The 22,745-nt window shown below is 51.6% G+C and overlaps 11 protein-coding genes; 8 read left to right on the forward strand and 3 right to left on the reverse strand.

Annotated features, from left to right (window-relative positions):
* Positions 1-400: 400 nt before the first annotated feature.
* On the forward strand, positions 401-1,984 carry RCC_10966 (related to putative tartrate transporter; the record flags this gene model as incomplete). XM_023776192.1 has 2 exons in its annotated part: positions 401-1,440; positions 1,492-1,984. 2 exons carry the CDS (start codon positions 401-403, stop codon positions 1,982-1,984), a joined length of 1,533 nt encoding a protein of 510 aa, XP_023631960.1.
* A 612-nt stretch (positions 1,985-2,596) lies between these two features.
* RCC_10967 (related to WD repeat-containing protein 48) lies at positions 2,597-5,749 on the forward strand (the record flags this gene model as incomplete). XM_023776193.1 has 2 exons in its annotated part: positions 2,597-5,518; positions 5,573-5,749. 2 exons carry the CDS (start codon positions 2,597-2,599, stop codon positions 5,747-5,749), a joined length of 3,099 nt encoding a protein of 1,032 aa, XP_023631961.1.
* Positions 5,750-6,047: 298 nt separating this feature from the next.
* RCC_10968 (related to tetratricopeptide repeat protein 1 (TTC1)) lies at positions 6,048-6,893 on the reverse strand (the record flags this gene model as incomplete). The annotated part of the gene is made up of 1 exon (XM_023776194.1): positions 6,048-6,893. The coding sequence occupies one exon, from the start codon at positions 6,891-6,893 to the stop codon at positions 6,048-6,050; it is 846 nt and encodes a 281-aa protein (XP_023631962.1).
* Positions 6,894-7,289: 396 nt separating this feature from the next.
* On the reverse strand, positions 7,290-8,231 carry RCC_10969 (related to L-lactate dehydrogenase A; the record flags this gene model as incomplete). The annotated part of the gene is made up of 1 exon (XM_023776195.1): positions 7,290-8,231. The coding sequence occupies one exon, from the start codon at positions 8,229-8,231 to the stop codon at positions 7,290-7,292; it is 942 nt and encodes a 313-aa protein (XP_023631963.1).
* A 2,229-nt stretch (positions 8,232-10,460) lies between these two features.
* On the forward strand, positions 10,461-11,153 carry RCC_10970 (related to endosomal Vps protein complex subunit; the record flags this gene model as incomplete). Its single annotated transcript, XM_023776196.1, has 1 exon — positions 10,461-11,153. The coding sequence occupies one exon, from the start codon at positions 10,461-10,463 to the stop codon at positions 11,151-11,153; it is 693 nt and encodes a 230-aa protein (XP_023631964.1).
* A 495-nt stretch (positions 11,154-11,648) lies between these two features.
* Positions 11,649-12,605, forward strand: RCC_10971 (uncharacterized protein; the record flags this gene model as incomplete). The annotated part of the gene is made up of 1 exon (XM_023776197.1): positions 11,649-12,605. One exon carries the CDS (start codon positions 11,649-11,651, stop codon positions 12,603-12,605), a length of 957 nt encoding a protein of 318 aa, XP_023631965.1.
* Positions 12,606-13,968: 1,363 nt separating this feature from the next.
* Positions 13,969-15,108, forward strand: RCC_10972 (related to inosine-uridine preferring nucleoside hydrolase; the record flags this gene model as incomplete). The annotated part of the gene is made up of 1 exon (XM_023776198.1): positions 13,969-15,108. The coding sequence occupies one exon, from the start codon at positions 13,969-13,971 to the stop codon at positions 15,106-15,108; it is 1,140 nt and encodes a 379-aa protein (XP_023631966.1).
* Positions 15,109-15,604: 496 nt separating this feature from the next.
* On the forward strand, positions 15,605-16,945 carry RCC_10973 (probable D-amino-acid oxidase; the record flags this gene model as incomplete). XM_023776199.1 has 5 exons in its annotated part: positions 15,605-15,630; positions 15,688-15,822; positions 15,907-16,010; positions 16,064-16,167; positions 16,217-16,945. The coding sequence occupies 5 exons, from the start codon at positions 15,605-15,607 to the stop codon at positions 16,943-16,945; spliced, it is 1,098 nt and encodes a 365-aa protein (XP_023631967.1).
* Positions 16,946-17,276: 331 nt separating this feature from the next.
* On the forward strand, positions 17,277-17,980 carry RCC_10974 (probable TVP15 Tlg2-Vesicle Protein; the record flags this gene model as incomplete). XM_023776200.1 has 6 exons in its annotated part: positions 17,277-17,296; positions 17,382-17,459; positions 17,513-17,556; positions 17,614-17,628; positions 17,684-17,752; positions 17,805-17,980. 6 exons carry the CDS (start codon positions 17,277-17,279, stop codon positions 17,978-17,980), a joined length of 402 nt encoding a protein of 133 aa, XP_023631968.1.
* A 1,750-nt stretch (positions 17,981-19,730) lies between these two features.
* On the forward strand, positions 19,731-21,153 carry RCC_10975 (uncharacterized protein; the record flags this gene model as incomplete). XM_023776201.1 has 2 exons in its annotated part: positions 19,731-20,053; positions 20,109-21,153. 2 exons carry the CDS (start codon positions 19,731-19,733, stop codon positions 21,151-21,153), a joined length of 1,368 nt encoding a protein of 455 aa, XP_023631969.1.
* Positions 21,154-21,403: 250 nt separating this feature from the next.
* On the reverse strand, positions 21,404-22,420 carry RCC_10976 (related to translation initiation factor 2B, alpha subunit (eIF-2Balpha/GCN3); the record flags this gene model as incomplete). Its single annotated transcript, XM_023776202.1, has 1 exon — positions 21,404-22,420. One exon carries the CDS (start codon positions 22,418-22,420, stop codon positions 21,404-21,406), a length of 1,017 nt encoding a protein of 338 aa, XP_023631970.1.
* Positions 22,421-22,745: the final 325 nt, after the last annotated feature.

Raw genomic sequence — 22,745 nt, forward strand, 5'->3', positions numbered from 1 at the left:
GTGGGTACTCTGAGCGGTTTTTGATATGCATTTGATGGTGCTAGGAGCATTTTCTCGCATTGGTTGCTATACTTGACGGTCTAGCGAGGTGTTGCGTAACGACAACGCCAGGGCATTCGCAGAGTAGCGAAAGAGCTATGATTAGATGAATGGAACGTAGAGTGATGATCATCATGAATCGTCTCATCACATTTTCTCGACGTCCCAGTTCAAAGAGGGAGGCATGTAGTATACAGTAAGTGAATCCCTCGCCGACATCGGCTTGCCGAGCCAAAAGGGCCGAGAATCAAACCTTCCACGATCTGCAAATTCGTGCTACTATACATCTCGCAAGCCACTTACGGACTCATCATGTCTTCTGTAAATTTGTTGAGACACCAGCAAGCCATCTCCCAGAGTCATGGCTACAGTGGAAGAGAGTCCGGAGATTCACAAAGGCCTTCGTGAATCCAACGCCGCCGAGCCACGCCAGGAAACTGATTCCATCGACCACGATGTTGAAGACCACGATTCCGTGCAGAGGATGCGGAAAGTCTACCGCAAACTCGATCGACGGATCATTCCCCCGTTCTGGCTCCTCTACTTCCTCTGCTCAGCCGTACGATCAAATGTCGGACTGGCCCAAACGATGAACATCCCCGAAGGACATAATCTCGGAGCGAAGCTCAATCTCTCACCACATCAAGTCTCCACAGGTCTGGCTCTGTTCTATGTCTCCTACGTAGTCTTTGAAGTGCCTTCCAATTTGGCCATGTCGAAACTCTCGCCTTCGGTCTGGCTGGCTAGGATTGTGATTAGTGTGGGAATCATTGGGACTGCGATGGTGGGGATGCATGATGCTGCTGGGTATTATGTCCTGAGACTTTTGCTTGGTGCTGTTGAGGCCGGCATGTRGCCTGGTATGTCTCTTTATCTCACCTTGTTCTATCCTACGAGGAGAATGGCGAAGAGGGTTGGGTGGTATTTTACTGCCTCGCAACTTTCTGCTGCTGTTGTGGGATTGGTGAGTGCGGGATTTCAGAAGATGGATGGTGATGGTGGACTTGTTGGATTCCAATGGATGTTCTTGTTGTGGGGTCTTGTTACTTTGGTGTTTGGGTTCAGTCTGATTTGGTGGCTGCCCGATCGACCTCTTCCTCCAGGCCAGGAACGGAAACCCAGTTGGTGGAACAAATGGCTACTGAAACCGAAGCCGGCATTGTCTGGTGATGATGCTGTTCTGCATTACAAGGACCTCAGCCAGGCCTATCATAATACCGAATGGACATTACGGGATCTTCTGGCAGTCTTGCTGGACTGGCGGTTCTGGCCTTTGCTAGTCATGTATTTTGGTGTGGTTGGCGTCGGGAATGGAGTCCAAAGCTACGGCACTGTGATCTTGAGATCTATCAATCCTTCGTTCACTGGCGTTGAATTGAGTCTGTTGTATGCTCCAATATGGTGAGTATTTCCAATCTGATGCCGAACCACATTCGACTGACTATGAAACAGGATATGCGACCTCTTCGGCATCCTAGCAATAACCCCTATAAGCGACCACTTTCACAAACAACGAGCCATCTGGTTCAGCATCCCTACAGCCCTCCAAATAGCAGGCCTTCTCATCTCCACCTACGCCGGAAGCTCCGACTCAGCAAGATGGGGTCGCTATGTGGGCCTTCTCATAGTAGGCTTCGGGCTCGGTCCCACAGTCCCCATCACAATGACCTGGACGGCCGAGATTTTCCAGCCGCGACACGGAGAGATTGGCGTTGCGGCTGCTTGCGCTCTCGTTTCTGGTTTAGGGAATCTAGGAAGTGTGGTGACGAATTACGCGCTATATTCGGGCTGGCCGGAAGACGTGAAGAGGTCGCCGGCGTATGTGGGAAGTAATTGGGTGATGATTGCGATCCTTTTCGCAAGTATTGGGGCGAGTTTTGTTATGCAGGGATTGTTGAGGGTTACTAGCAATACTGTTGCCGTCAAACCTTCTAGACGGGAGTAGGGAAAGCCCCTATTCGAATACCATACCTTGATGACCACACAGTGCTTCGATCAACTCGTACAGAATCAAAGCTCCTGAACCAACGAGGACTGGAGCTCCAGGTCATATTCATCAGCGCTTGGCCCCTATGATGTGCATTGGTGCCTATGCCGATGATTCTGTACAGTCTCCCTTCTCTCCACGAGAAGAAGTCGCGTAGAAGCAATCGAAGGCGTCGCGGGGGGCCAAGACGTTTGGCGCTCGTACACGTGGGCGGGATAAGGTTCCGGTCGCACCTGCCGGTCACACGGGGTCCGCCCACACGTCACCTCTCGTTCGCCGATCTCTCGAAGCTCGAATCGAGCCAACGCCGAAGCGAAGACGTCTGGTATTCAGTATCTCTGCTTGTTCTCGTGTCTAATCAACTCTCTACATCGCATAGCTACAACTCCTCCGAGCATATCGACAGCGCGACATGACCAGTCATACCGTGTAAACACTTCAAATCATCGAATCCATTACGGCGCAGCAACAGGGCCGCATAGTCCGGCCGGGGTTGCTACACGACATTCATACCGCATTGCTTACCGCACATGAGCTATACGCACAGTCCCRCTCCAGCACTTGCAATCAATGGCCCGTAAAGCGAAGCACCGCATCTCATATGTGCTTCCACTCCCGAACTCGGCTGCTGGAGGCCACCGGCTCGGCGTGAATGGACTGGCCGTAGACAGCGCCAAATCACTGCTATACTCTGGAGGTCGCRATGGAGTCATATGCGCCTGGGATCTGAATCGAGATCTCCAACATTCTGTGACCTCCGACCATGACGCGAAGCTTCCCGCCGCGACGGCTACGACATATCGGCAGCAGGTGCAAGCACATACACATTGGATCAACGATATCGCCCTGGCGCAAAACAATCAAGTGCTCGTCTCGGCATCTTCGGATGTCACCGTCAAAGTATGGCGACCATCAGCGACAGACGGGCAGCCCCCTCAAACCATTGGCGTGCACAACGATTATGTCAAAACGCTCGCTGTGCCGAACACGACATGTGACTGGGTAGCCAGTGGTGGACTGGATCGTAAAATCAATCTGTGGGATTTGAGTGGTGCTGGACAAAAGCTGAGCATTGACGGCGGTGATGAGGAAGCAGCAACGATGCAGATGCGGGAAAAGGGCAGTGTGTATGCGCTGGCAGCTACCGACTCCCTTTTAGCAAGTGGTGGACCCGAGAAGACTGTTCGAGTGTGGGACTGTCGAAGTGGTCGGCGCATAACGAAGCTTGTGGGTCATACAGATAATGTGAGAGACATATTGGTCAGTCAGGACGGGACGACCATTGTGACTGCAAGCAGTGACCAGACTGTAAAGGTTTGGAGCACTATTGCGGGACGATGCATGTACACCCTGACCATGCACGATGCCAGCGTTTGGTCACTGTTCTCCACAGATCCTGATTTGTCTGTGGTCTACTCCAGCGACAAGAATGGATTGGTGGCCAAGACCGATACGAGGAATACTATAGAACTTGACGAAGGGCTTTCAGTGGCCATCTGTCAGGAGCATGAGGGGGTGCATAAAGTGGTTGCTGCTGGAGATTGCATATGGACAGCGACCAGCAGACCCAGTATAAATCGCTGGCGTGATGTCAACACTGACAATGCCGAGATTGACATTCCGGAAGACTACAATACCCGCAGACGTAGCYCTGCGAAGATGAGGCTCCCAAGTGCGACCAGTCAGAACGAGCATCCGCAAGCTCCTCCAATCATTGCGACAGGCGCGGGCGGGAAACGAAAGATTCCCCTCAAGCACATGCTTCGTCTAAGCAATACTGCATGGTTTCCGACCCCAATCTTGTCCGAAACGGAATCAAGTCCCCCAAGTGCTCGACGGGGACCTTTGGAGAGTTTGCCTCTCGACGCATCCATCATCTGTCCGGTTCGAGATGAGCCCGATTACTCTATTGAAGGCCAGAACGGTCTCATCAAGCACGTAATGCTGAACGACCGGAAACGAGTTCTGACAATCGACACTGCGGGCGAAGTTGTAATGTGGGATCTACTCAAATGCGTGCCAATTCGTTCGTATGGAAAACGACATTTGGAAGACGTCAAGGACGAAGTCACGACGGCTAGCACTGTCTCGAATTGGTGTACAGTTGACACGAGGACTGGAAGTGTTACTGTCACCCTCGAGGAGAATACGTGTTTCGACGCCGAGATGTACGCGGATGAGTTGGAGCTCGAAGAGAACATTGAATTTCGAGAAGACCAGCGCATCAACCTTGGAAGATGGGTACTTCGCTATTTATTTGACAATCTCATTTCGGAGGAGATTCGCCGAGACGAAGACTTTCGAAAGAAGCTACTCGATACGCACGAAAGACAGACGTTCCAGCGGGAGAATGCGCCTTCAAGCATAGAAATGCCCAGATCACAGATGAATGGATGGCATGCGAACTCCTCGGCCGGGCAATCGACCACAACACTCATTCCAGGCGTCAACGGAACAGCAAGAGTACCCGCAACCCCAGGTCTAAACATCGGTCTAGCAACGCCGGGCATCTCAAGCCCAAGGATGACACCTGCAACTGTGGGCTCGCCAGGAGAAGATGGTGCTGCATTGGAGCAAACGATTTCGTCGCAGTCGCAGCGACAGACGGGCGGKCAGATTGCCGATTACTTCTCCACGCCTCGTGTACCAAGCGCGGATCTCACCACCCCAGCAGGCACATCGCAGGCTGCAACGACACCGGGAGAGGTCCAAGAACCGCAAACGCCTACAACTGAGGGCCCGCCAAAGGAAGCAAACACCCCTGGCAAGGAGGGACTTTTCGGTAAGAAGTTCCGCATGGGTATGTCCTTTAGCGGAATGAAGAAGATTGGTCGCACTCAGACAAACGACAAGCCCGCCATTACCGAGGAGAAGGAGATTCATGAAACCGAGAGCGACTCACGCTCGAGCAAGACGAGCAACAGTCGCGTCGTGGAGGACACACTCCTTGGCACGGTCCGGAAGATCCGCATGGCCTACGAAGAATCACTCCAAGAGCAGACTCAACAACAGCAAGCGCATGAAAACGGCCTTCCAGTGGAAGCAAAAGCAGTGGAACTCCCAAGTGCCATCACTCCCTCATTACCAGCCGACACCCCAGTTTTGAGACCACCTCTCAACACCACGATCATCATCCAAGAAGATCGTCCCGAAGCAGGCGGAGTCGCAGATCTATTCGAAGGTACCGTCGGCCAACTGGCAGAAATGTGCGATCTTGTGGAGAAAGCAGCACCAATGTGGTTGGGAGACGTATTGCTCAAAAACCATATCGTGTCGAAGGACGTCGTGAAGATCTCCTTTCTTCTGGAGCCTTGGGGGAATGTTCTCCCGAGTATCGCGTCCGAGGGGAATAACCGATTGAATGCGAATCGTATGCTGAGGGCAAAGAAAATTATGGCGTATGTGGCGGAACGCATTGAACCTGGGGCGAAAGAGAAGGAAGAGGGCGCGCTGAGGGTGGAAGAGTATCTCGAGTTGTGGTGTCAGAATCAGGTAAGTCGTGTTGCGATTGTGATTTGTTGACGCTTTCGCTGATGATCTCGACAGCGCGTTCCTCCAAACATGACTCTTGCCTCAATCCGGTCACATATTTGGAGAGGAGGTGGAGATGTGGTGTTGTACTACAAGGCGAATGGGAGGAAAGCCATTCCTCATGCAGTGCAGAGCACGCCGGGGTCAGCGCCTCCTTCGGCACCGCCCTCGACTGCGAGCGAAGAGGTATAAGGCCCGCTTAGTTGCTGTTTCGAGATCCATTCGGTCGCGGCGAAACGCCTYCCTAGATGTTCTCACATTGATGGCAGTATGTTGCGAATGTAGAGAAGCAACGCTAATAGCTCAAATCCGAGCCCATTCTACCCTCATTCAGTYGACACACGTATTTTCCGTTGCGGTGCCTCACTCATGGTCCAGGCTTGCCAAGGGTGATGCGTCGAAAGGCCGAGTCGAATCAGATCGGTGCTCGTTAATGGAAATCAAACCGCACGTGAAAAGATAGATCCTTGTAATGAATCCCTCGGTCTCATCACTTCTTCCCAGCATTCTGGTCGAAGTTCATGGCGTACCCACCACCCGCCTGCTGCTCAAACTTGAAATTCTCCGTACTCAATCCAAAGGGCTTGAGGATACTGTTTCCCAGTCCCTTCAACTTCCCCATCATCTCCGCCATTTCCTTATCCTTTGCAGCATTCAGTCTCGGCGCCAAAGCCTGTGCGGCTTGCACAATGGTCTTCTTATCCGTGGGTGACAGACACGGCTCCATTGGGGGAGAGAGTAGCATTCTGTAATCTTCATCTGCTGCTTGAAGAGAGGACCAGGTGGAGAGATTCGTGTTGGCTTTTGCACGGCGGAGGAGTAATTTCGTTTGGAGTTTGCGGATTTGGTCTAGAGTATATTTGGAAGAGCGCAGAGTCTCTATACGAGTTGCTTCTTCGTCTGTGACTTCTTCGATTGTGCCTGCTTCTTCTCCTTCTTGTTCTTGTACTAGCTTGCCGTCTGCTGTAGTTTGTGGTGTTGGTTTTGGTTTTGGGAGAGGTTCCAGACGGTCTAGTCCCTCTATGCCTTTCTCAGCACTGGCGATGGCTTCTTTCCATTCCGAGAGCTGGAGATGGCAGGCTGCGATGTTGGAGCGGAGGACGGCGAGTTCGTAGTCGAGGTAATTGGGACRTTGGGCGAGAGCGCGATCGTAGGTTTGTATTGCGGAACTGTAGGATGCTGAGCCGAATTGTTGGTTGCCGGTGGTTTTGAGCTCGTTGGAGGCTGTGAGCAGTGATGCCTCTTCTTCGGGAGTGAATCGTTCGGATTGTGGTTTTGATTCCTCTTTCTCTTCGTGAAGAGAGTGGAATGAGTCGTCGGAGTCAGAGTCTGCCATGGTTGGTTCTTCTGACACAATGTTGTTGATGAGTGAGAGTACTTCAAGGTGATGCTAGCCAACTTTAGCGTTCGTTGTCAAATGTCAGCTCGACGTTCAGAACTCTCTTCTTGTCTCTCGGCGACATCAACCCAACTATTGAATGAATTCCTCACAACGCCCCATACGCCAGTGTAGGCTTCAATCGAACCTCTCTCACGTTCAGGAATGTCATGGGATCATTCAGTTCCATCGAGCATCGCGCACGCGCCGAAGCATATTGACATCGGCAGAGTATACCTCACCAACGTCTTCTCAACATTCATTCTCAACCACGACTCACTATCAGAAGCACAAAGCGGACAAGGAGCAAATTGAAGTCACAATTGGCTTTCATCATTCTATCCTGGCACCGTTCTACGATTCGAGCGCCTTCTTCGCTTCCTCATTAACTTCCCTCAAGCTCTTTGCACTTTTCTGCACATCATTCTTCTCCTCATCGCTCAGAGGTAGAGTGACCGTCCTCTCTAGGCCTTTTCTTCCCAAGACCGCCGGTAAGCTCAAGCACACGCCGAGATCCTCCTGCCAATGGCTGACCGGTCTGATGACTTTCTGATCGAACAATATCGCCTTGCAGATGCTGGCCGTCACAGATCCAATGCCAAAGTTCGTCGTCCCTTTGGCCTCGATGATTTCGCCAGCCTTGTTCTTCGTCTCTTCTTCCACCTTCTTCCGATCAATCTTTTCAGAAATGCGATCGAGAGCCACACCTCCAACCGATACCGCAGACCATGCAACGACCTGAGTCTCACCATGCTCGCCCAGCACGAAAGCCTCTACATTGCWCTGCGATACGCCTACTTGTTCCGCAATTTTTCCCTTCAGTCTCGCAGAATCAAGAAAAGTTCCAGCGCCAAAGATCTGCCCAGCGGGCAAATCAATAAATTGCTTCGCAAAGTAAGTCATTGTATCCACCGGATTGGCAACGACCAGCACAATAGCCTCCTTCTTCACCGAGCCCAACCCTTCAGCCACAGACTTCAGAATCTTTGCATTTTTCCCCACCAAATCCGTCCTGCTCTCTCCCTTCTTTTGTGCAGCCCCAGCTGAAATGATGATGATATCGGCCTGTCCAGCATCTTTGGAGTCATGCGCTACGTGTATTCGCGTGCTTGTGGTATCGCTTTGAAGGATTGCATCGCGAAGATCATCGGCTTGACCTTGTAGGACTTCAGTGTTTGGGTCGCTCAGTATGATCTTTCCTGCTATGGGGTTGAGGAGAAGATTGTATGCGATTGTGCTTCCAACGGCTCCAGCAGCACCGACGATTGCAATTGACGTTGGTGAAGAAGTGGCCATGTTCGAGAGTTGGTATTGGAAAGAGGATCTCTGGATTGATAACGGTCTTCTTTCACGAGCAGTCGGCTGTCTTGGTCGCGTTGAAGTTTGAGAATAGCTTGCTATACAACGGATACAATTCAGAGCTGGTTGAGGTTTCTTAATGAGCCTTGAGGTGTTCAAAGTAGCTCTTTCAATGAGGTTTCGTTTGAACATGATGAATGGAGTTCAATTATTCAGGGAAAGTGTCCCATGTTTTTCATAAAATATTGCGTATCGATGATGAGCACAAGGCGCAAAGACGTCATGTTCAAAACGTGAAAGTGTCACGAAATCACGACTTTCAGATGAAAGTGTACGCGGAGAGGGGTCCGGTGGGTGCCGTTGGAATTGCCTGCCATCTTCTATGCAAACACGTATGTCAAGATCCATTTCCCGCAGAATATGCCAACTCGTACGAACAGGCCAAGAATCTGCGATTGAAATGTGATGAACTGATGTTTCGTTCATCCTTGATACAATGGCGGGAAGGCTGATATGATCGCTTCCGGGGGACACTCAGCGTTTGCTTGACTGAAGATCCGTGGACAGTGGATGCTCCAAGAGTCTTTCAGGACCTACAGTGACTTGACTGAAACGGGATGCTTCCGAAGTTGCTCCTTTTTCATCTCTACTACGGTGCTCCTGAAGATCTCTTGATTCAGATTCCACGAGACACCAATTAGGCCATAGCCTGCGATGCATGCAAACAACAGCCACGCTCGCTGTCCTGCAGAAAGATCGCAAGACAAAACCACGCGCCCATGCGCAATCGTTATCCATGTACATCCTGCTCATGATTCATTTCGGGCGATCGCCAACTCCTGCTTGCCAAACCCCTTGCAATGCATACATAGAATGCGACGGACAGGCCTACTCGACCTCCTCGATCTTCTTGCTTGAGGTTGCGCCAGCGGCGGCGTTGCCCTCACCCTCCAGCTCTGGCATCTCGTCGTCGTCGTCATCATCGTCATCGTCATCTCCCATGCCTCCAAGGCCTTCCATACCAGCCATACCTCCTGCGCCGCCGAGTTTGCTGAAATCAATTCCGCCGAAGCCACCGTCACCTCCCATTCCGCCCATGCCACCCATGCCTCCAGCTCCCATGCCTCCCATGCCTCCCATGCGAGACATGTAGTCGTCGTCCTCTGGAGCCTCGTCCTGCTCGTCCTCATCGACCCACTGAAGAAATTGTTAGCAYCACACAATTCGATGATTTCCTCTCTTTTCTACTCACTCTGTCAAAGTCGGTCTTCAGGAAGTGCACTTTCTTCGCATCCTTGAGCAGACGCGGCCAGTAGGCCTCACCAAGCTCCTTCTTCTGCAGCACAAACTCCACAGCACGCGGCGAGTGGTGGGTCTTGGAGGCGGATGGGTCGATGTCGGCGTAGAATTCGAGGGTGACGGCGTAGTCTGCCTTCTTGGACTCGGAGTAGCCGGTGAAGCTCAGCTTGCCGGGCTGGACATCGAGCTTGRTCTTCTTTGGGTCGACGTCGGGGACTGAAATGGTGAGGAAGATGTGGTTCTTTTCAGGCTCGCTGGCGGATGAGCGTTGTGCCCAGGTCACTTCGGGAGTGATGGTCTTGCTGTGAAACTCCTTGGCGTCCTGTGATGGAGCTGTTAGTTGGATTTTCGAGCCAATGCGGGGGCGGTGTTGGAGGGGACGACTGACGGTGGTATCCTTTGGTTGAGCGCTCATGATTGCGGTGTTGTGTGTGAGTATACAGGGTGTGGAGTTGATATTAGAGGAATTGTGTTTGTTGGACGGAGAAAGTTCAACTCGGAGTGCTGTTTGTTAAACGATCAGCTTCATGTGGAAGGTCTTCGAAGGATGTAGAAGCAGCGGCGCAATGGGCGATGCACACTGCCACCAGGTCGCTGTGAGGCAATCCTTGGGCAGCAACTCAACGGCGAACCTGCCATTGGATCACCGCTGCGACTGAGGGCGAACATACCGGCGCTTCGAGATGGTGAGTTGTGGTGTTTGCGGCAAGTGATGAATTGGCACCGCCCGTTCCTTCGAATTCAGACTCCACCTTGACGAAGCTCAGGCTGGAATTGGAAGAAGCCACTGCCTTCCGACGTCACTTCCCAACCTACTGCCTTCGTCACATGCCAGCACCCAAAACACCCCTCCTTCAATCTCCCTCCTAAACTGCATGACCTCTCCTAATCACCACCATCATCGCCACCGCCACCAGCAGCATCATCATGGATAATGTGCGCAGATTCATGTTCGGGCCCACTCCCGAGGAGCAGCAACGCAAGTGCAAGAGCCTGATGCGCTCCAACGTGCGCAAGCTAGATCGTGATCTCGGATCGCTCAAGGCTCTCGAATCCAAGACCCGTGGCATGATAGTCGCCGCCTCAAAACGAGCGCAAAGGAATCCTTCACAAGCCGCGCAAGCCTCGAAAGAAACCCGCATTTTCGCGCGCGAACTTCTCCGCGTCCGGCGCCAGCAACAGCGGCTTACGACCTCCAAAGCCACCCTGGCTTCGGTGGAAATGCAGGTCAACGAGGCTTTTGGCATGAGGAAAATCGAGGTCAGCATGAAGAACTCGGTGGGAATCATGAAAGACGTCAATACGCTGGTGCGAATGCCGGAGCTTACGGGAACGATGAGGGAATTGAGCCAGGAGCTGGTCAAGGCAGGCATCATCGAGGAGATGGTCGGTGACTCCATGCCAAATCAGGATCTATTGGAAGGGGAAGACGACGAGGCAGAGTCGGAAGTGGACAAGATTCTCGGGGAAGTGTTACGCGATAGAGTGCAGACTCCTGCCGCACAGGTACCCTCGGAGCCTGTGGGACCCATCCAAGCACAGCCGCAACAGGAGGAGGAGGAAGATCAGGAGGAAATGTTGGCTCAAATGAGAGGGCGTTTGGAGGCTCTGAAAAGCTGAGCCAGCATCGAGCCGACAAAAGAATCTGCTTTGGTGGGGTTGTACGTGCTTTGGTCCCATCGTCATGAGTCTCATGCAGGATGCCTGGTGTTACATACGGGCGGTATCGTGAACCGCTTCCTGATGTTCATTGACATGATATCCTGGACACCGCAGCATCTACTGCGCAACATCACGACCGCTACTCGAAGTCTGGGCGCGACTGTGTCTTCGGCTTGCAATGCTCAATTGTACACACGATGCACGAAGCCTACATGCGACGAGATGATCTTGATCAACATGCTAAACGCCCTCAACCTGGTTGCTCTTTCTTCGTGAAACGCAGGACAATGCTGCGATTGCGATTGCTGTAGTGATTGCCAAACTCAAGCAAGCGCTGGCTGATGATGGGAAGAAGGTGCATGCTCCACTCTCCAACACATCATTCCTGAGATGGAGCAGTCCTTCAAAGTGCTTGAACCTCCCATATTTCTCGTATCCTTCGTTTAACACAACATGGAGCGATCCGAAAGCAATAGCATGTCGCCCTGGCGATATCGTTTTTCTGGTTTCTGCTATCTTTGCAAAGAGCTGGTGGAAGGCGCCCTAAAGAAACACTGGTCTCGCTGCTGGAAAGCCCAGCGTCTTGCGGTTTGGCAAAAGATCACAGTCGGCAATTTCGACACAAACGATGAGCAAGGCGAATACATCCTCGCGAAGGACTATATGCGACACCTGATCCACATGCTCAACTCCCTCCTGGCCGACGGCGACGAAGGCATTCTCGAAGCAGGACTCGTCTTCATCAACAAATGGCGATATCAAGAAAGTCGGTATGGCAACAACGCGTACGAGAAAATTGTCCTCAGCGTCGACACAAAACCCGACGCCCTTCTCCATGCTGTGGCCCAGCATATTCTTTCGGTCTTCAGTCACCATGGCACCTCCCTACCAGTAATCCTCGCCATCGAAGACATATTCTGGGCTCATAGCCGCAAACTCGACTTCAACGAGGAAGAGAACATCTGGCTACTGCAGTGGCTCATCTATTCCCCCGCAGAGCGGGATTTCTTGATCGATCACATCAAGCAAATGTTCCTCTTTACATTCCTCCCTCGCGGTCGACCCCGCAAGAGTAGACGGGTATTGCGGAAGAAATTGTGCCAGCTTTCGGCAAATTGCAGAGGGTATGAGTACAGCACCGCGCCATGGACACACGAGCTTGACATGAGTCTTTTGAGAATAGCAAGGGAGGTTAGAAGTGAGGAGGAAAGAGTTTTTGCTTTCGTTGCGTATTGTTACTTGAACAACTTAAGATGGAAGGCTCCAAACGACATTTTGGCCAGGATGCGAGTCATCGGATGTGACGCTGTAAAGGTCACTGAGAATGATGACAACGATTCATGGAAGCTAAGACGTGGTTTGCAAGCGAGCTTGAAAATTTTGAGGCCCGGCAGGAGGGCGAGTGTGTAAAATGTCTGTCTTTCGAAGCGATTAATTTTACTGCGCTAGCAACATGAAATACAGCAAGCAAGTGAACGACAAAACGAAACGACTCTTTACAGAGCACGTAACAGTAATGTCAAAGAACGGTGAACGAAATAAGGCAAAAAGAATCGATACTCCCTGCGAGACTAACGAAAGTTGTTAGTACAACGCACGAGATCAATCTCAACTAAAGTTGAGAGAAGTAAACAAACTTACTTCGAACTCGCGACTTTCGCATAACCTGAAAGGATAAACCATATCAGTCCCGAAGGACAAATATAAGAACGACACGCTAAGCCACTGCGTCAAGGGAGTGATTTAGGCCTCGAGGTAGTCGTGTGACTGACACCCGATAAAAGGCGGTAGTTTTGGTCACGCCAACGAGAGATCGAATATGAACCATGCAATCTTGAAAGCTGCAGTTCGATGCCTTTGATCTTTCATATTGAAGGCTTCTTCCACCTTTCAACTTTTCCCTCGTTGACTGAGCCACAGCTCCAAGGCGCCAATAGCGAGCTTCTCCATTTCGCCTCCGGCAAGAAATGATGCAATTCCCTTGAACACAATTCCGGTCGCTGGTCCAAAACAATCAAGCTTGACCTTGAAAGATGCCGGAGAAGAGGTATTGAGATAAGCATGGCATGCCAGGACTGTGTCGTATGTCGACGCACCTCCTCCGCCGCCTGTCATATACGCTCCAAAGCCTAGGAAGCGCGATGTTGTAACATGTGGATACAACACCGCAAGGACGGCGACCAGAGTAGAAATCACGATGATGTGCTTCAACATGGCATAGCGTGTCTGCTTCGCTGATAAGTTGTCAGGAATTTCTCGGGTTATCCTCGTTGCATTGTTGATGGTCCTAGCTACCTTAGTATACCGTCGGTCTTGGAATGTCACGATTGCTTTATTACTGTGAAGAAGAGAGGAGTTCTTCTGAATCTGAACCCCTTTGAGCTTTTGACGATCTCCCGATCCTGCGGTATGACAACATCTTTTCTGCCGCTCAGCCTTGGATTCTATCCTCGAGAGATCCCCGTCTCTGACGGACACCCTGACGAACACACGAGTCATGTCGTAGCGGCATGTCATAGCACTGCAATAATCAGCGCATTGGGCATATACAACGGCGAAAAATCGGCATCCGATAGGGCAAGGATCGCTCATGCAGTGTGGTGATGGATGCCTTCGATATGGCGACGCCGGACCCTGCCGAAAGGTAAGAGTTTTACCAACCCCAAAAGGTGGGCAAATCGATCACTAAAGCTATCGACGGTGCATATGTAACCAGAGCTATCCTCCCGGTTACTGGTTTCTACCCGCGTTGTATCTTAGTTACACCTTCGCTATGCTGTCATCGCTCCTGCTTGCCTTGTCGGCAACTATTGTCTCTGCGGTACCAGCTTCAACACACCAGGATGGCAACGTCAACGGAACAATCCCAAGGCCAAAGGTTATCTTTGACAACGACTGGAACTCCGTTGGATTCGTTCCATTCCTTCAAGCGCTAAAGGCAAATTGGGATGTCTTGGGCCTGGTCTCCGATACGTCCGATTCCTGGGCATTACAGTGTGGACTTCACGCACTCGCGATTCTGGAAGTGGGGGATCTTGAATGTATCCCCGTATATCGAGGGGCGAACTACCCGCTCCTGAACACTCCTGGCCTCTACCGAGCATGGGCAGACGTTCATGGACGTCTTCCGTGGGAGGGAGCCTTTGCTCCCGAGAACCAGACCAAGGAAGCTTTGGGAAACAATCCAACGAGTGGAGATCCCAACCGCATTTCCAAGTCAGCATTCAAGGAGGGATATCCAAACAACACCTTCGCATCCGACATCTCTGCTGCCGAATTCATGGTGCAGCAAGTCCGGAAGTATCCTGGAGAAGTCACCATCTACTCCGCCGGCGCCTTGACGAACATCGCCCTTGCTGCACGCATCGATCCCAATTTTGCAAAGAATACCAAGGGTTTGGTCATCATGGGGGGCTACTTAGATGGTAATCTGCTGCAAACGACCGGTTCCACGAGACTGGCCGACTTTCAAAGCGATATCAATCTGAAAATGGATCCGGAGAGCTCAAAGATTGTTCTGACTTCTCCATTCCCGAAAATAACCATCAATGGCAACGTCGCGAACACATTGATTTCTACCCAAGAATTTCTGGACGAGATCTACGAAGTGAAGAATCCGTATTCGGAGTTGATGCACAAACACTACGGAACCGAGTTTCCATTCTGGGATGAGACGGCGGCCGCCGTCATGGTCGACCCATCGATCGTCAAGAACTCTACTCAATTCTATCTGGATGTGGATACAAGCTATGGATCACCAACTTATGGCAATATCCATGCTTACCAGAAAGAACTTGCACCGCGGGTGCAGACGTTGCAGCTTGTGGATTACATTCTCGAGATCGATGTCGATGCTTTCAAGAAGCAGATTAAGGAGGCTGTCCAGTATCCACCAACATGTGGTAGTTTCTGAAAGCATGGTTGTACAATTAGATTGGATGATAGAGGGCGAGAAGCTCGATCTGAGGACAGGCCGACCATTGTTGCTCTACAGACCTTGCTTGTTGGAGGCAGATAAGAAGCAACGAACACCACTACGTCCTCATCTTTCTTTAGTACTGATTGCGTGGTGTACACCCTGTGACCATTCTCAAGTCTGGATGTTTGCTATAAGTATGTGCTTTGTGGAATGTTTGCCATTAGGATTTGCTGTGTAGATTGTTTGCCATCACGATGCTCGCCTATCAGCAGTAGCGGTGTCGGCCAAATGATGTACCTAGTCCGCCGCGCCCTGCAACGCTCGCTAGAATTCCGACTGCCCAGAACGACCACTTTCTTGTAAGCAGTAGGGCGTGCTTGTCGATACGAAAAACAAAGGGCTCACATCGCATCTTGAAAAAGTCGCAGATCTTTCCATCACAAGCGGTCCACGTTGCTCTTCCACGAAATCATCACACAACCCCACAACCATGCCTTCGAACATCGTGGTTCTCGGGTAAGCCAGATCGACATCCCTATACTGCTAGACACCGCTGATCTCTCTTGTTCGTAGCGCTGGAGTCAGTGGTCTTACGACCGCATTGCGATTGGTAGAGAACGGACACAAAGTTACAATTGTAGCAAAGCATATGCCTGGAGACTACGATATCGAATACGCAAGTCCATGGGCTGGAGCAAATTACCTTCCGTGAGTCAGCAACTGCTTGAGATTGAGACTCATCAGGAGTTGGAGTCTGATTGTAGATGCTTATGTGTACGATTGGATATGTAGCTTCAGCGCAGCAGGCACGCAGACATCGACTTTTGAGCGAGAAACGTGGCCGGAGCTCGAGCGATTGGCGAGAGATCTTCCCGAGTCCGGCGTACATTTCCAAGGTATCGTTCTATCAACCGTTCCTTTATACTAAAGCAGGTCTAACCTTGCGCAGAAACATTTCTCTACCGAAGATCGAAGGATGTAAACACGCCTGTTGGCGACTGGTTCAAAGAGCTCATCAGAGAGGACGCCTGGTTCAAGGATGTCGTACCTAATGTAAGCATCTCGAATTCGTCGTTTACAAGCAGGACTAATGGTATTGTAGTTCCGAGTATTGTCAAAATCAGAGACACCGCAGGGCATGGATGGAGGGACCGCATTCACGTCCGTCTGCATCAACACTGCGCTGTACTTGCCGTGGCTGGCGTCCCMATGTCTCAAGCATGGAGCGGTGATTCGGAGAGGCATTGCCGAGCATATCACAGATGCAGCGAAGCTTCACCATACAGGTAGATCGGCGGACCTAATTGTGAACTGCACCGGCCTCTCATCACTACGACTTGGAGGTGTGGAAGACAGTACCCTCTATCCCGCTCGCGGCCAGATAGTGGTTGTCCGCAACGATCCAGGCATCATGGTCTCGGCTTCTGGAACCGACGATGGACCCGATGAAGCTGTATATGTTATGCATCGTGCTGCTGGCGGAGGCTGCGTCCTTGGCGGATGCTTGCAGAAGAACAACTGGGAAAGTCAACCGGATCCTAACCTGGCAATCCGAATCATGAAGCGTGCAGTTGAGTTGTGCCCTAATATGGTACCTGAAGGTGCAGGCATTGAAGCCTTGAGCGTCATTCGTCATGGAGTCGGGCTGAGGCCAATGCGAAAGGACGGCATTCGAGTTGAGAAGGAAGTCATCGCCGGAACTACTGGACGAAAGGTGCCTGTGGTCCACAACTACGGTCATGGCGGTTACGGCTATCAGACCTCGTATGGTGCCACGGCCGCTGTGGTGAAGTTGGTCGACGAAGCATTGCTCGAGAAGGCGAGGCTGTAGTGATTAGTTCATGGCATCCCAACAGAAGCAGCTTGATTGTTTCGCGCAAAACAATCGTGTCTGCATAGTCTTCTCAGTGTAGTTAGGTCGTCAATGGCCTCGCCGATGTTGTCCGATGTGAAGTGTTGGATATCTTGCTTCGGCCACGGAGAAAACGTGGCTCCTCCAACGTCATTCGCCAAGAACGTCTGCAGGGGAGAAACGAGCCGCAAGCGCATGCGAATGGAGGCAGCAACAATAACGACCATCTCTCACACCCTCCCATCATCACACCTCTCATAAGTCCTCCTACATCTACCTCCATCGGATTCCGCGATCACATTTCGACACGATGGATTTTTCAGACATCTTGTTAGTAGCTATGCGAGCGCGACGCATGCGTTGTCATCAGAAGCTTGGAGCTGGAGCTGGAGCTCATGCTAACCTCGAAAAACAGTCGCATTGTCAACCTTGGAGCAGGCGTGCTCATGATTCTCGCCGGTGTGACACGCTTCATCTCGGGTGGCTTCACCATGTAAGAAGGAGATGCGCGTGGTGTGGGAAAGCTGGAGACTGATCTGTGTTCAGCGCGGCCGTCATCCTCGGAATCTACCTGTTCATCTTCGGGCTAGGTAATATCTCATACAGTCCTCCACCTTTTGACAATTGCTGATACAAACTCTGAACAGCGACGGGGCTCCTTGGTATTTCCTCCTCGAATCCACATCGCCCTAGGTTATTCGCTTACACTTCGCGCAGAGTTCCAAATCCCACCGCAGGTCTCCCGCTACGCCAGTTTCATGTTCAGTTTTGTTGGAAGAGGAGCTTGTAAGAGAATATGGGCGAACAGAATGAGGCCATATACTGACTGCGCTTGCAGTCTACATCTTCATCGGGGTGCTGTCAGTTGATGGGAAATGGTACAGGTGGTTGCCCGGCTCCATCTTGGCTATTATTGGTATTGCATACGTTGCGTTGGAATTCGTCCCATCGATCGAGCCCCCAGCGAACATGCGCGATGCATCGGATGCCGGCTGGGGTGCAGAGCAGGTCTGAGACACCAATGAACGGACTTTGTCACGGATCAGGGAGAAACAGCTTGTGTCTGTAGTGCTCCCGGCGTGGTGTTCCGACAGTGGAACGCTGCGTGTGCCACAAGATCCTTCGATCAGATTGTACAATACACCAGCGAAGTCGGCCGGTAGTGGACTCGTCTTGTCAAGCGCAGGCGTAGGAATTTAGGGAGATGTTTTGGGGTTGTTGTCGTGCGAGCGAGGCAACGACGTCGTTGCTTAAGTATCCCCATGAAATCGACGAAATCAAGAGTCTGACGCATTCGATTTTGTTGGGTCCCACTTCCGTTGTACTGATAGCAGTAGCCCACATGCATTTACGAGTGAAATTCCGTAGCCAAGGGAGTTTGGGCAAGAGCTCGATTTTGAGGCGCCAACGCATGAAGAGACGCCTTCGACTCACGACTACCAGATTCAGGCGATCTGTGCCGAATGCTGGGTTCGCRAACATGAACCTGCTCCCAAAATCAGTCGAATCCTTATCAGCCAGGAGGAAAGGCCGATAGCGCCAACGCAACACAACTGTCTCTMCCATTGCATGCTACGACGTAACCAGAAGACCGCTTCCCCTATCTCAACGAGAGACGAACAGTGTGTCTGAGGATCTGGCTTTCGCTTGGACGGTATGTGGATCACTTGTCTGATGGCCATATCAACCAAGACTTTCAGTCGAAGCTCTTGATGACCTTGGCGTATAGCTTATCAGAATCTAGCCTAGATGCCTGCATGTACTACGGGACTACTGCTGGGTCTTCCCAAGGAAAACATCTGGGTAAACAGCATCAAACGCGTAGAGCGCCTTCCGCGCATATCTTCTCCTACGCACATCGTTCTACGAGTAGATTCTCCTCCGTGCGAATTGGACTGACCGATGTTATCGAAGCGACCGGGGCGTCACATCGAAGCGATGAACCTCACGGATCCGTCCAAGTAAGACCGAGACCTACGGAGAACGAAGAATCCGACTTCCATTGGATGGGTGCTGGCATTTATCTCATTGGACCGGGAGTCGGAAGATATCCCTGCAAACCCCAGACTGCATTCCCCGGCCTCGCTTCGGAATGTAGATTATACAGGGATACGAGAGCTCGGTATACATACTGTACATAGGAAGAAGAGGGAAGAATACAGGACAATAGCAGCAATTGTCGTAGCAGTAATACCATCACTCGGCCAACATCACATCTAGGAACTATAGCGGACGCTAAACAATTTCGCTTACGTGCATGACGCAGAAGCCGAAACTCTGTAACTATAGGGAAGGAGCTTGGTCAACTTCGGACCCTCAGCCCGGTCGTAATCATCTTGACTGTGATTGGCTATTTCGCTAGTTTTGCGATTGACAGACGCGTTTGACGTCGAATCAAGCCATGGACGGGACGGCTGCAGAGATATCTACTTCCAATCGTGTACCCTCCCCGGTCTCACAGCCCGCAAAATCAACGAATCGCAGCTTCGTTCCTCAGTGGCGCCTGCAGACCATCCACCTTTTCGACACCATTCTAGATCCGCTGCCTGCACTAGCTTACTCAGAGGCTTACGGTCATACCTGTTCGCACGCCGTGTAACAGAGGGCTATTATCAGATTCAAGCCATCTGATAGACTCCGCAATTCGCCTCGCTTTCTTCATCGCCTCTCCTCTTCTCCTCTCGACACGTGCCGAACAACCACGCGGCTTCACTCCCCATGTGGCGGTGACAAAATGTCCAGCACTTCTACAGAACATTCCAAAATGAGACCTCTTTCCCCTAGGATTCCGGCCTTGCTCCAACGACAGCCGTCTCAACAGGAATTGGAAGTTGCAAGGCAACTCGTCGAGCATTCACAGTCTGCGTACCCGCAGTACGATCCACAACTATCCGACGAATCGTCCCGGATCATGCAGCAAACTACAGAACAGCTCATAGCTGCCGCACACGGACGTGACAGCGATATGGGTGGCAACATGCATCAGCAAAATCCCCAACCTTCGCCCGGACCATCAATCGCAGAGTCGGCTACCAGCTCACGAACATCACCCACCACCGGCCCATCACCAGGAGGACAGWTGTGCAGGTGCGTTATTACACCTTTGTTTTGTGTGTCTCTGCCTGCAACTGACCGATCCCAGCAATTGTGGCACCACCAAGACCCCTTTGTGGAGAAGATCCCCCGCAGGTGCAGTAATATGCAATGCATGCGGTCTCTATTACAAAGCTCGCAATCAGATGCGACCTGTGGAAATGAAGCGAGGAGCAGCCTCAACCTCTCAGCCTGCTGATGGTCAGTCTCATGACAGACAGCCTTCGCCGCCATCTAATCGTGCGACATATGTCGCGGCGGACCAAATCCAGGCTGGAACATGTCCAGGAGGTGGTCGTTGCAATGGTACGGGTGGAAAGGAGGGTTGTGGTGGATGTCCTGCCTACAACAACCGCATCTCGAAGACAGCCCAATTTGCGCTACGACAGGCAACCACGGATCCATCTGAACCGACTCCTTMGCAGCAGCACATGCAGACCATTGTACAAAACTACATTCCGCCCTCTCAATCAGCAACAAGCGTCGTTGTGGCATGTCAGAACTGCGGGACGACGGTCACACCGCTATGGCGTCGGGATGAGGCAGGCCACACTATTTGCAACGCATGCGGTCTTTACCACAAGCTCCATGGTAGCCACCGGCCAGTCCAGATGAAGAAGGCGGAAATCAAGAGACGGAAACGAGTCGTCCCTGCGACAGGAGGCCAGCACGTCGAACATCCCTATCCCAACGAAAATTTGAGCGATTCGGGCCATTCAGACCAACCTTCTGTACAGCCCTCGCTCATGGATATGGGACCCGAAGGCGAGTCCTACGCACAAGCGTATGAGACCGTTCCCCTACGTACCATCCCAGTGGACTTCACAGAAGCCTTTCAGCAACGGCGGGTCTCGGGTGAGAGCAGAAAGAGGACATTCACAGATCGAGGGCATGGCGAAGACACGGACCATTATCAAAATGAGGGAACGCCGCTGGAGGATGAGAACATAGACCCGTCTTTGCCGCATCGCGGGTCAGGCTCAAGTGACTCCAAAGGCAGCCGCAGAGCAGAGCTGCAAAGAGAGGCGGAGAATATGCGGCGGCGTTTGTTGGAGACGGAGAGACAGCTTGCAGAGCTTGGTGAAGAAGGATGATGGAAGAGGGTTGACAGGCCAAGGTCGTAGATGGCTCATGATAGGACAGACTGTGGTAGACATCACGCATGGTAACGGCGGCACTGACCGAGTCAAACAACGCCTACGAGAATTATTAATTTTCGAAGTTTCGATTCTCTTTTTTCATTCGGAGATCTCTAAATTCTCGTGTCCCATCAAGCATCTCGCAAGCCTCGCAACCGTTTCCACTCGTTGGCTGGCTTGCGACACGCCACAATTCTTTAATCGCCTAAAACCAAATCTTGATGAGCTCCTCACTGACAGCACTTGGCAGCAAGACTCCAGATTCGGTGATGATTCCACTGATGAGGTTCGGCGGCGTGTAATCGACTGAGTTGTCTGCATCTTCCTTGCCAGTTTCCGTAGGTGGTTTCTCACTCTCCGAGCCGGTGGCAGTCTTGAAGTCCACGACGTTTTGTTCGATTCCCAGGTCCTGTTGATTGAGCGGAAACAAGCGCACGAATTTGTGCGATTCCGATACCACGTAAAATGGCTTTCCAGCAGCTTTGGCGAGCAGCGCTAATTGGTAGGTCCCCAATCTACTGATGATGCCTCCGTTCTCCACCACTCCTTCTGCACCGACAAAGCACTGCGTGACTTGATCTAGGCAGTACGCGACAGCTGTAGGCGGGATTGTTGCGACTGGGATGTCACGCTCCCGTAACGCGGCAATGTTCTCCGTGCTTTCCGTTTCTTTGCCGTCGGCTGAGACGACGTAGATGACTCGGAAGCGTATGCTGCCTCTTGTACTCTCATTGCTTGAGTCTGCGGCGCTCTTGAGTAGTGCGCCGACCACGCGAGACCCGCCATTGGTGAGGATGGTGTTACCATCTCTGATGAATTTCTTGCCGAAAGCTGCGATTGTGGCTCTCGCCGCTTTTGCGCGTTCCACGAAGAGTTCGCCGTTCTGTACCAAGTGGGTGCGTATTTGATTGAAGTCTGAAGCGCCGCTTGATTCTCGAAGACTGGTGATGAGGTATCGCTGGAAGAGGTCCGTTCCTGCTGAGAGCGAGATGGAGTTTGGGATGCTGCTTTTGAGTTGCTTGGTGAGCTTGTCTACGAGGTCGAGGGTCTCCGAGACGGTGCTTGAGGGAGTATTCGCGAGTCCGAGAGTGAGACTTTCGATTGCAGCAACGGGCATTGTAAGGTCAGAGTCCTCGGCCAGCAGGCGGTGGTACGTTGACACGACATCGAAAGTCCCATGTTGTGTCTTTGTCTCCAATGGACTGAGATCTGCCGAAGGCATGGTAGGAGATTGATGCGAGCAGCTTTAGCAGCTACTTCGGAGAGTGTTGCTTTCACATGTTTGGGGCATCATCAAAGGATGGACGTCGCGGGGCACGAGTGAGTAACAATCTTTAGCGCAAAGCTTGTTTGGGGGCATATACGGTGGTCTTTTAGCGACTTCCCTGCAACAACGCGATCTAATATAGCTTAACGCCACTAAGTGGAGTAATTTCACACCTCGCTTATTAATTTAATTGCCCGTACAATTACATGTAATAAACGTCGTTATTTGCTTATGTGTGTATAATATTACCGTCCCGTTATTACTTAGTTACCGGTCCTAA

Source organism: Ramularia collo-cygni (genome assembly GCF_900074925.1).
Source record: "Ramularia collo-cygni strain URUG2 genome assembly, contig: RCC_scaffold25, whole genome shotgun sequence".
NCBI lineage: Eukaryota > Fungi > Ascomycota > Dothideomycetes > Mycosphaerellales > Mycosphaerellaceae > Ramularia > Ramularia collo-cygni.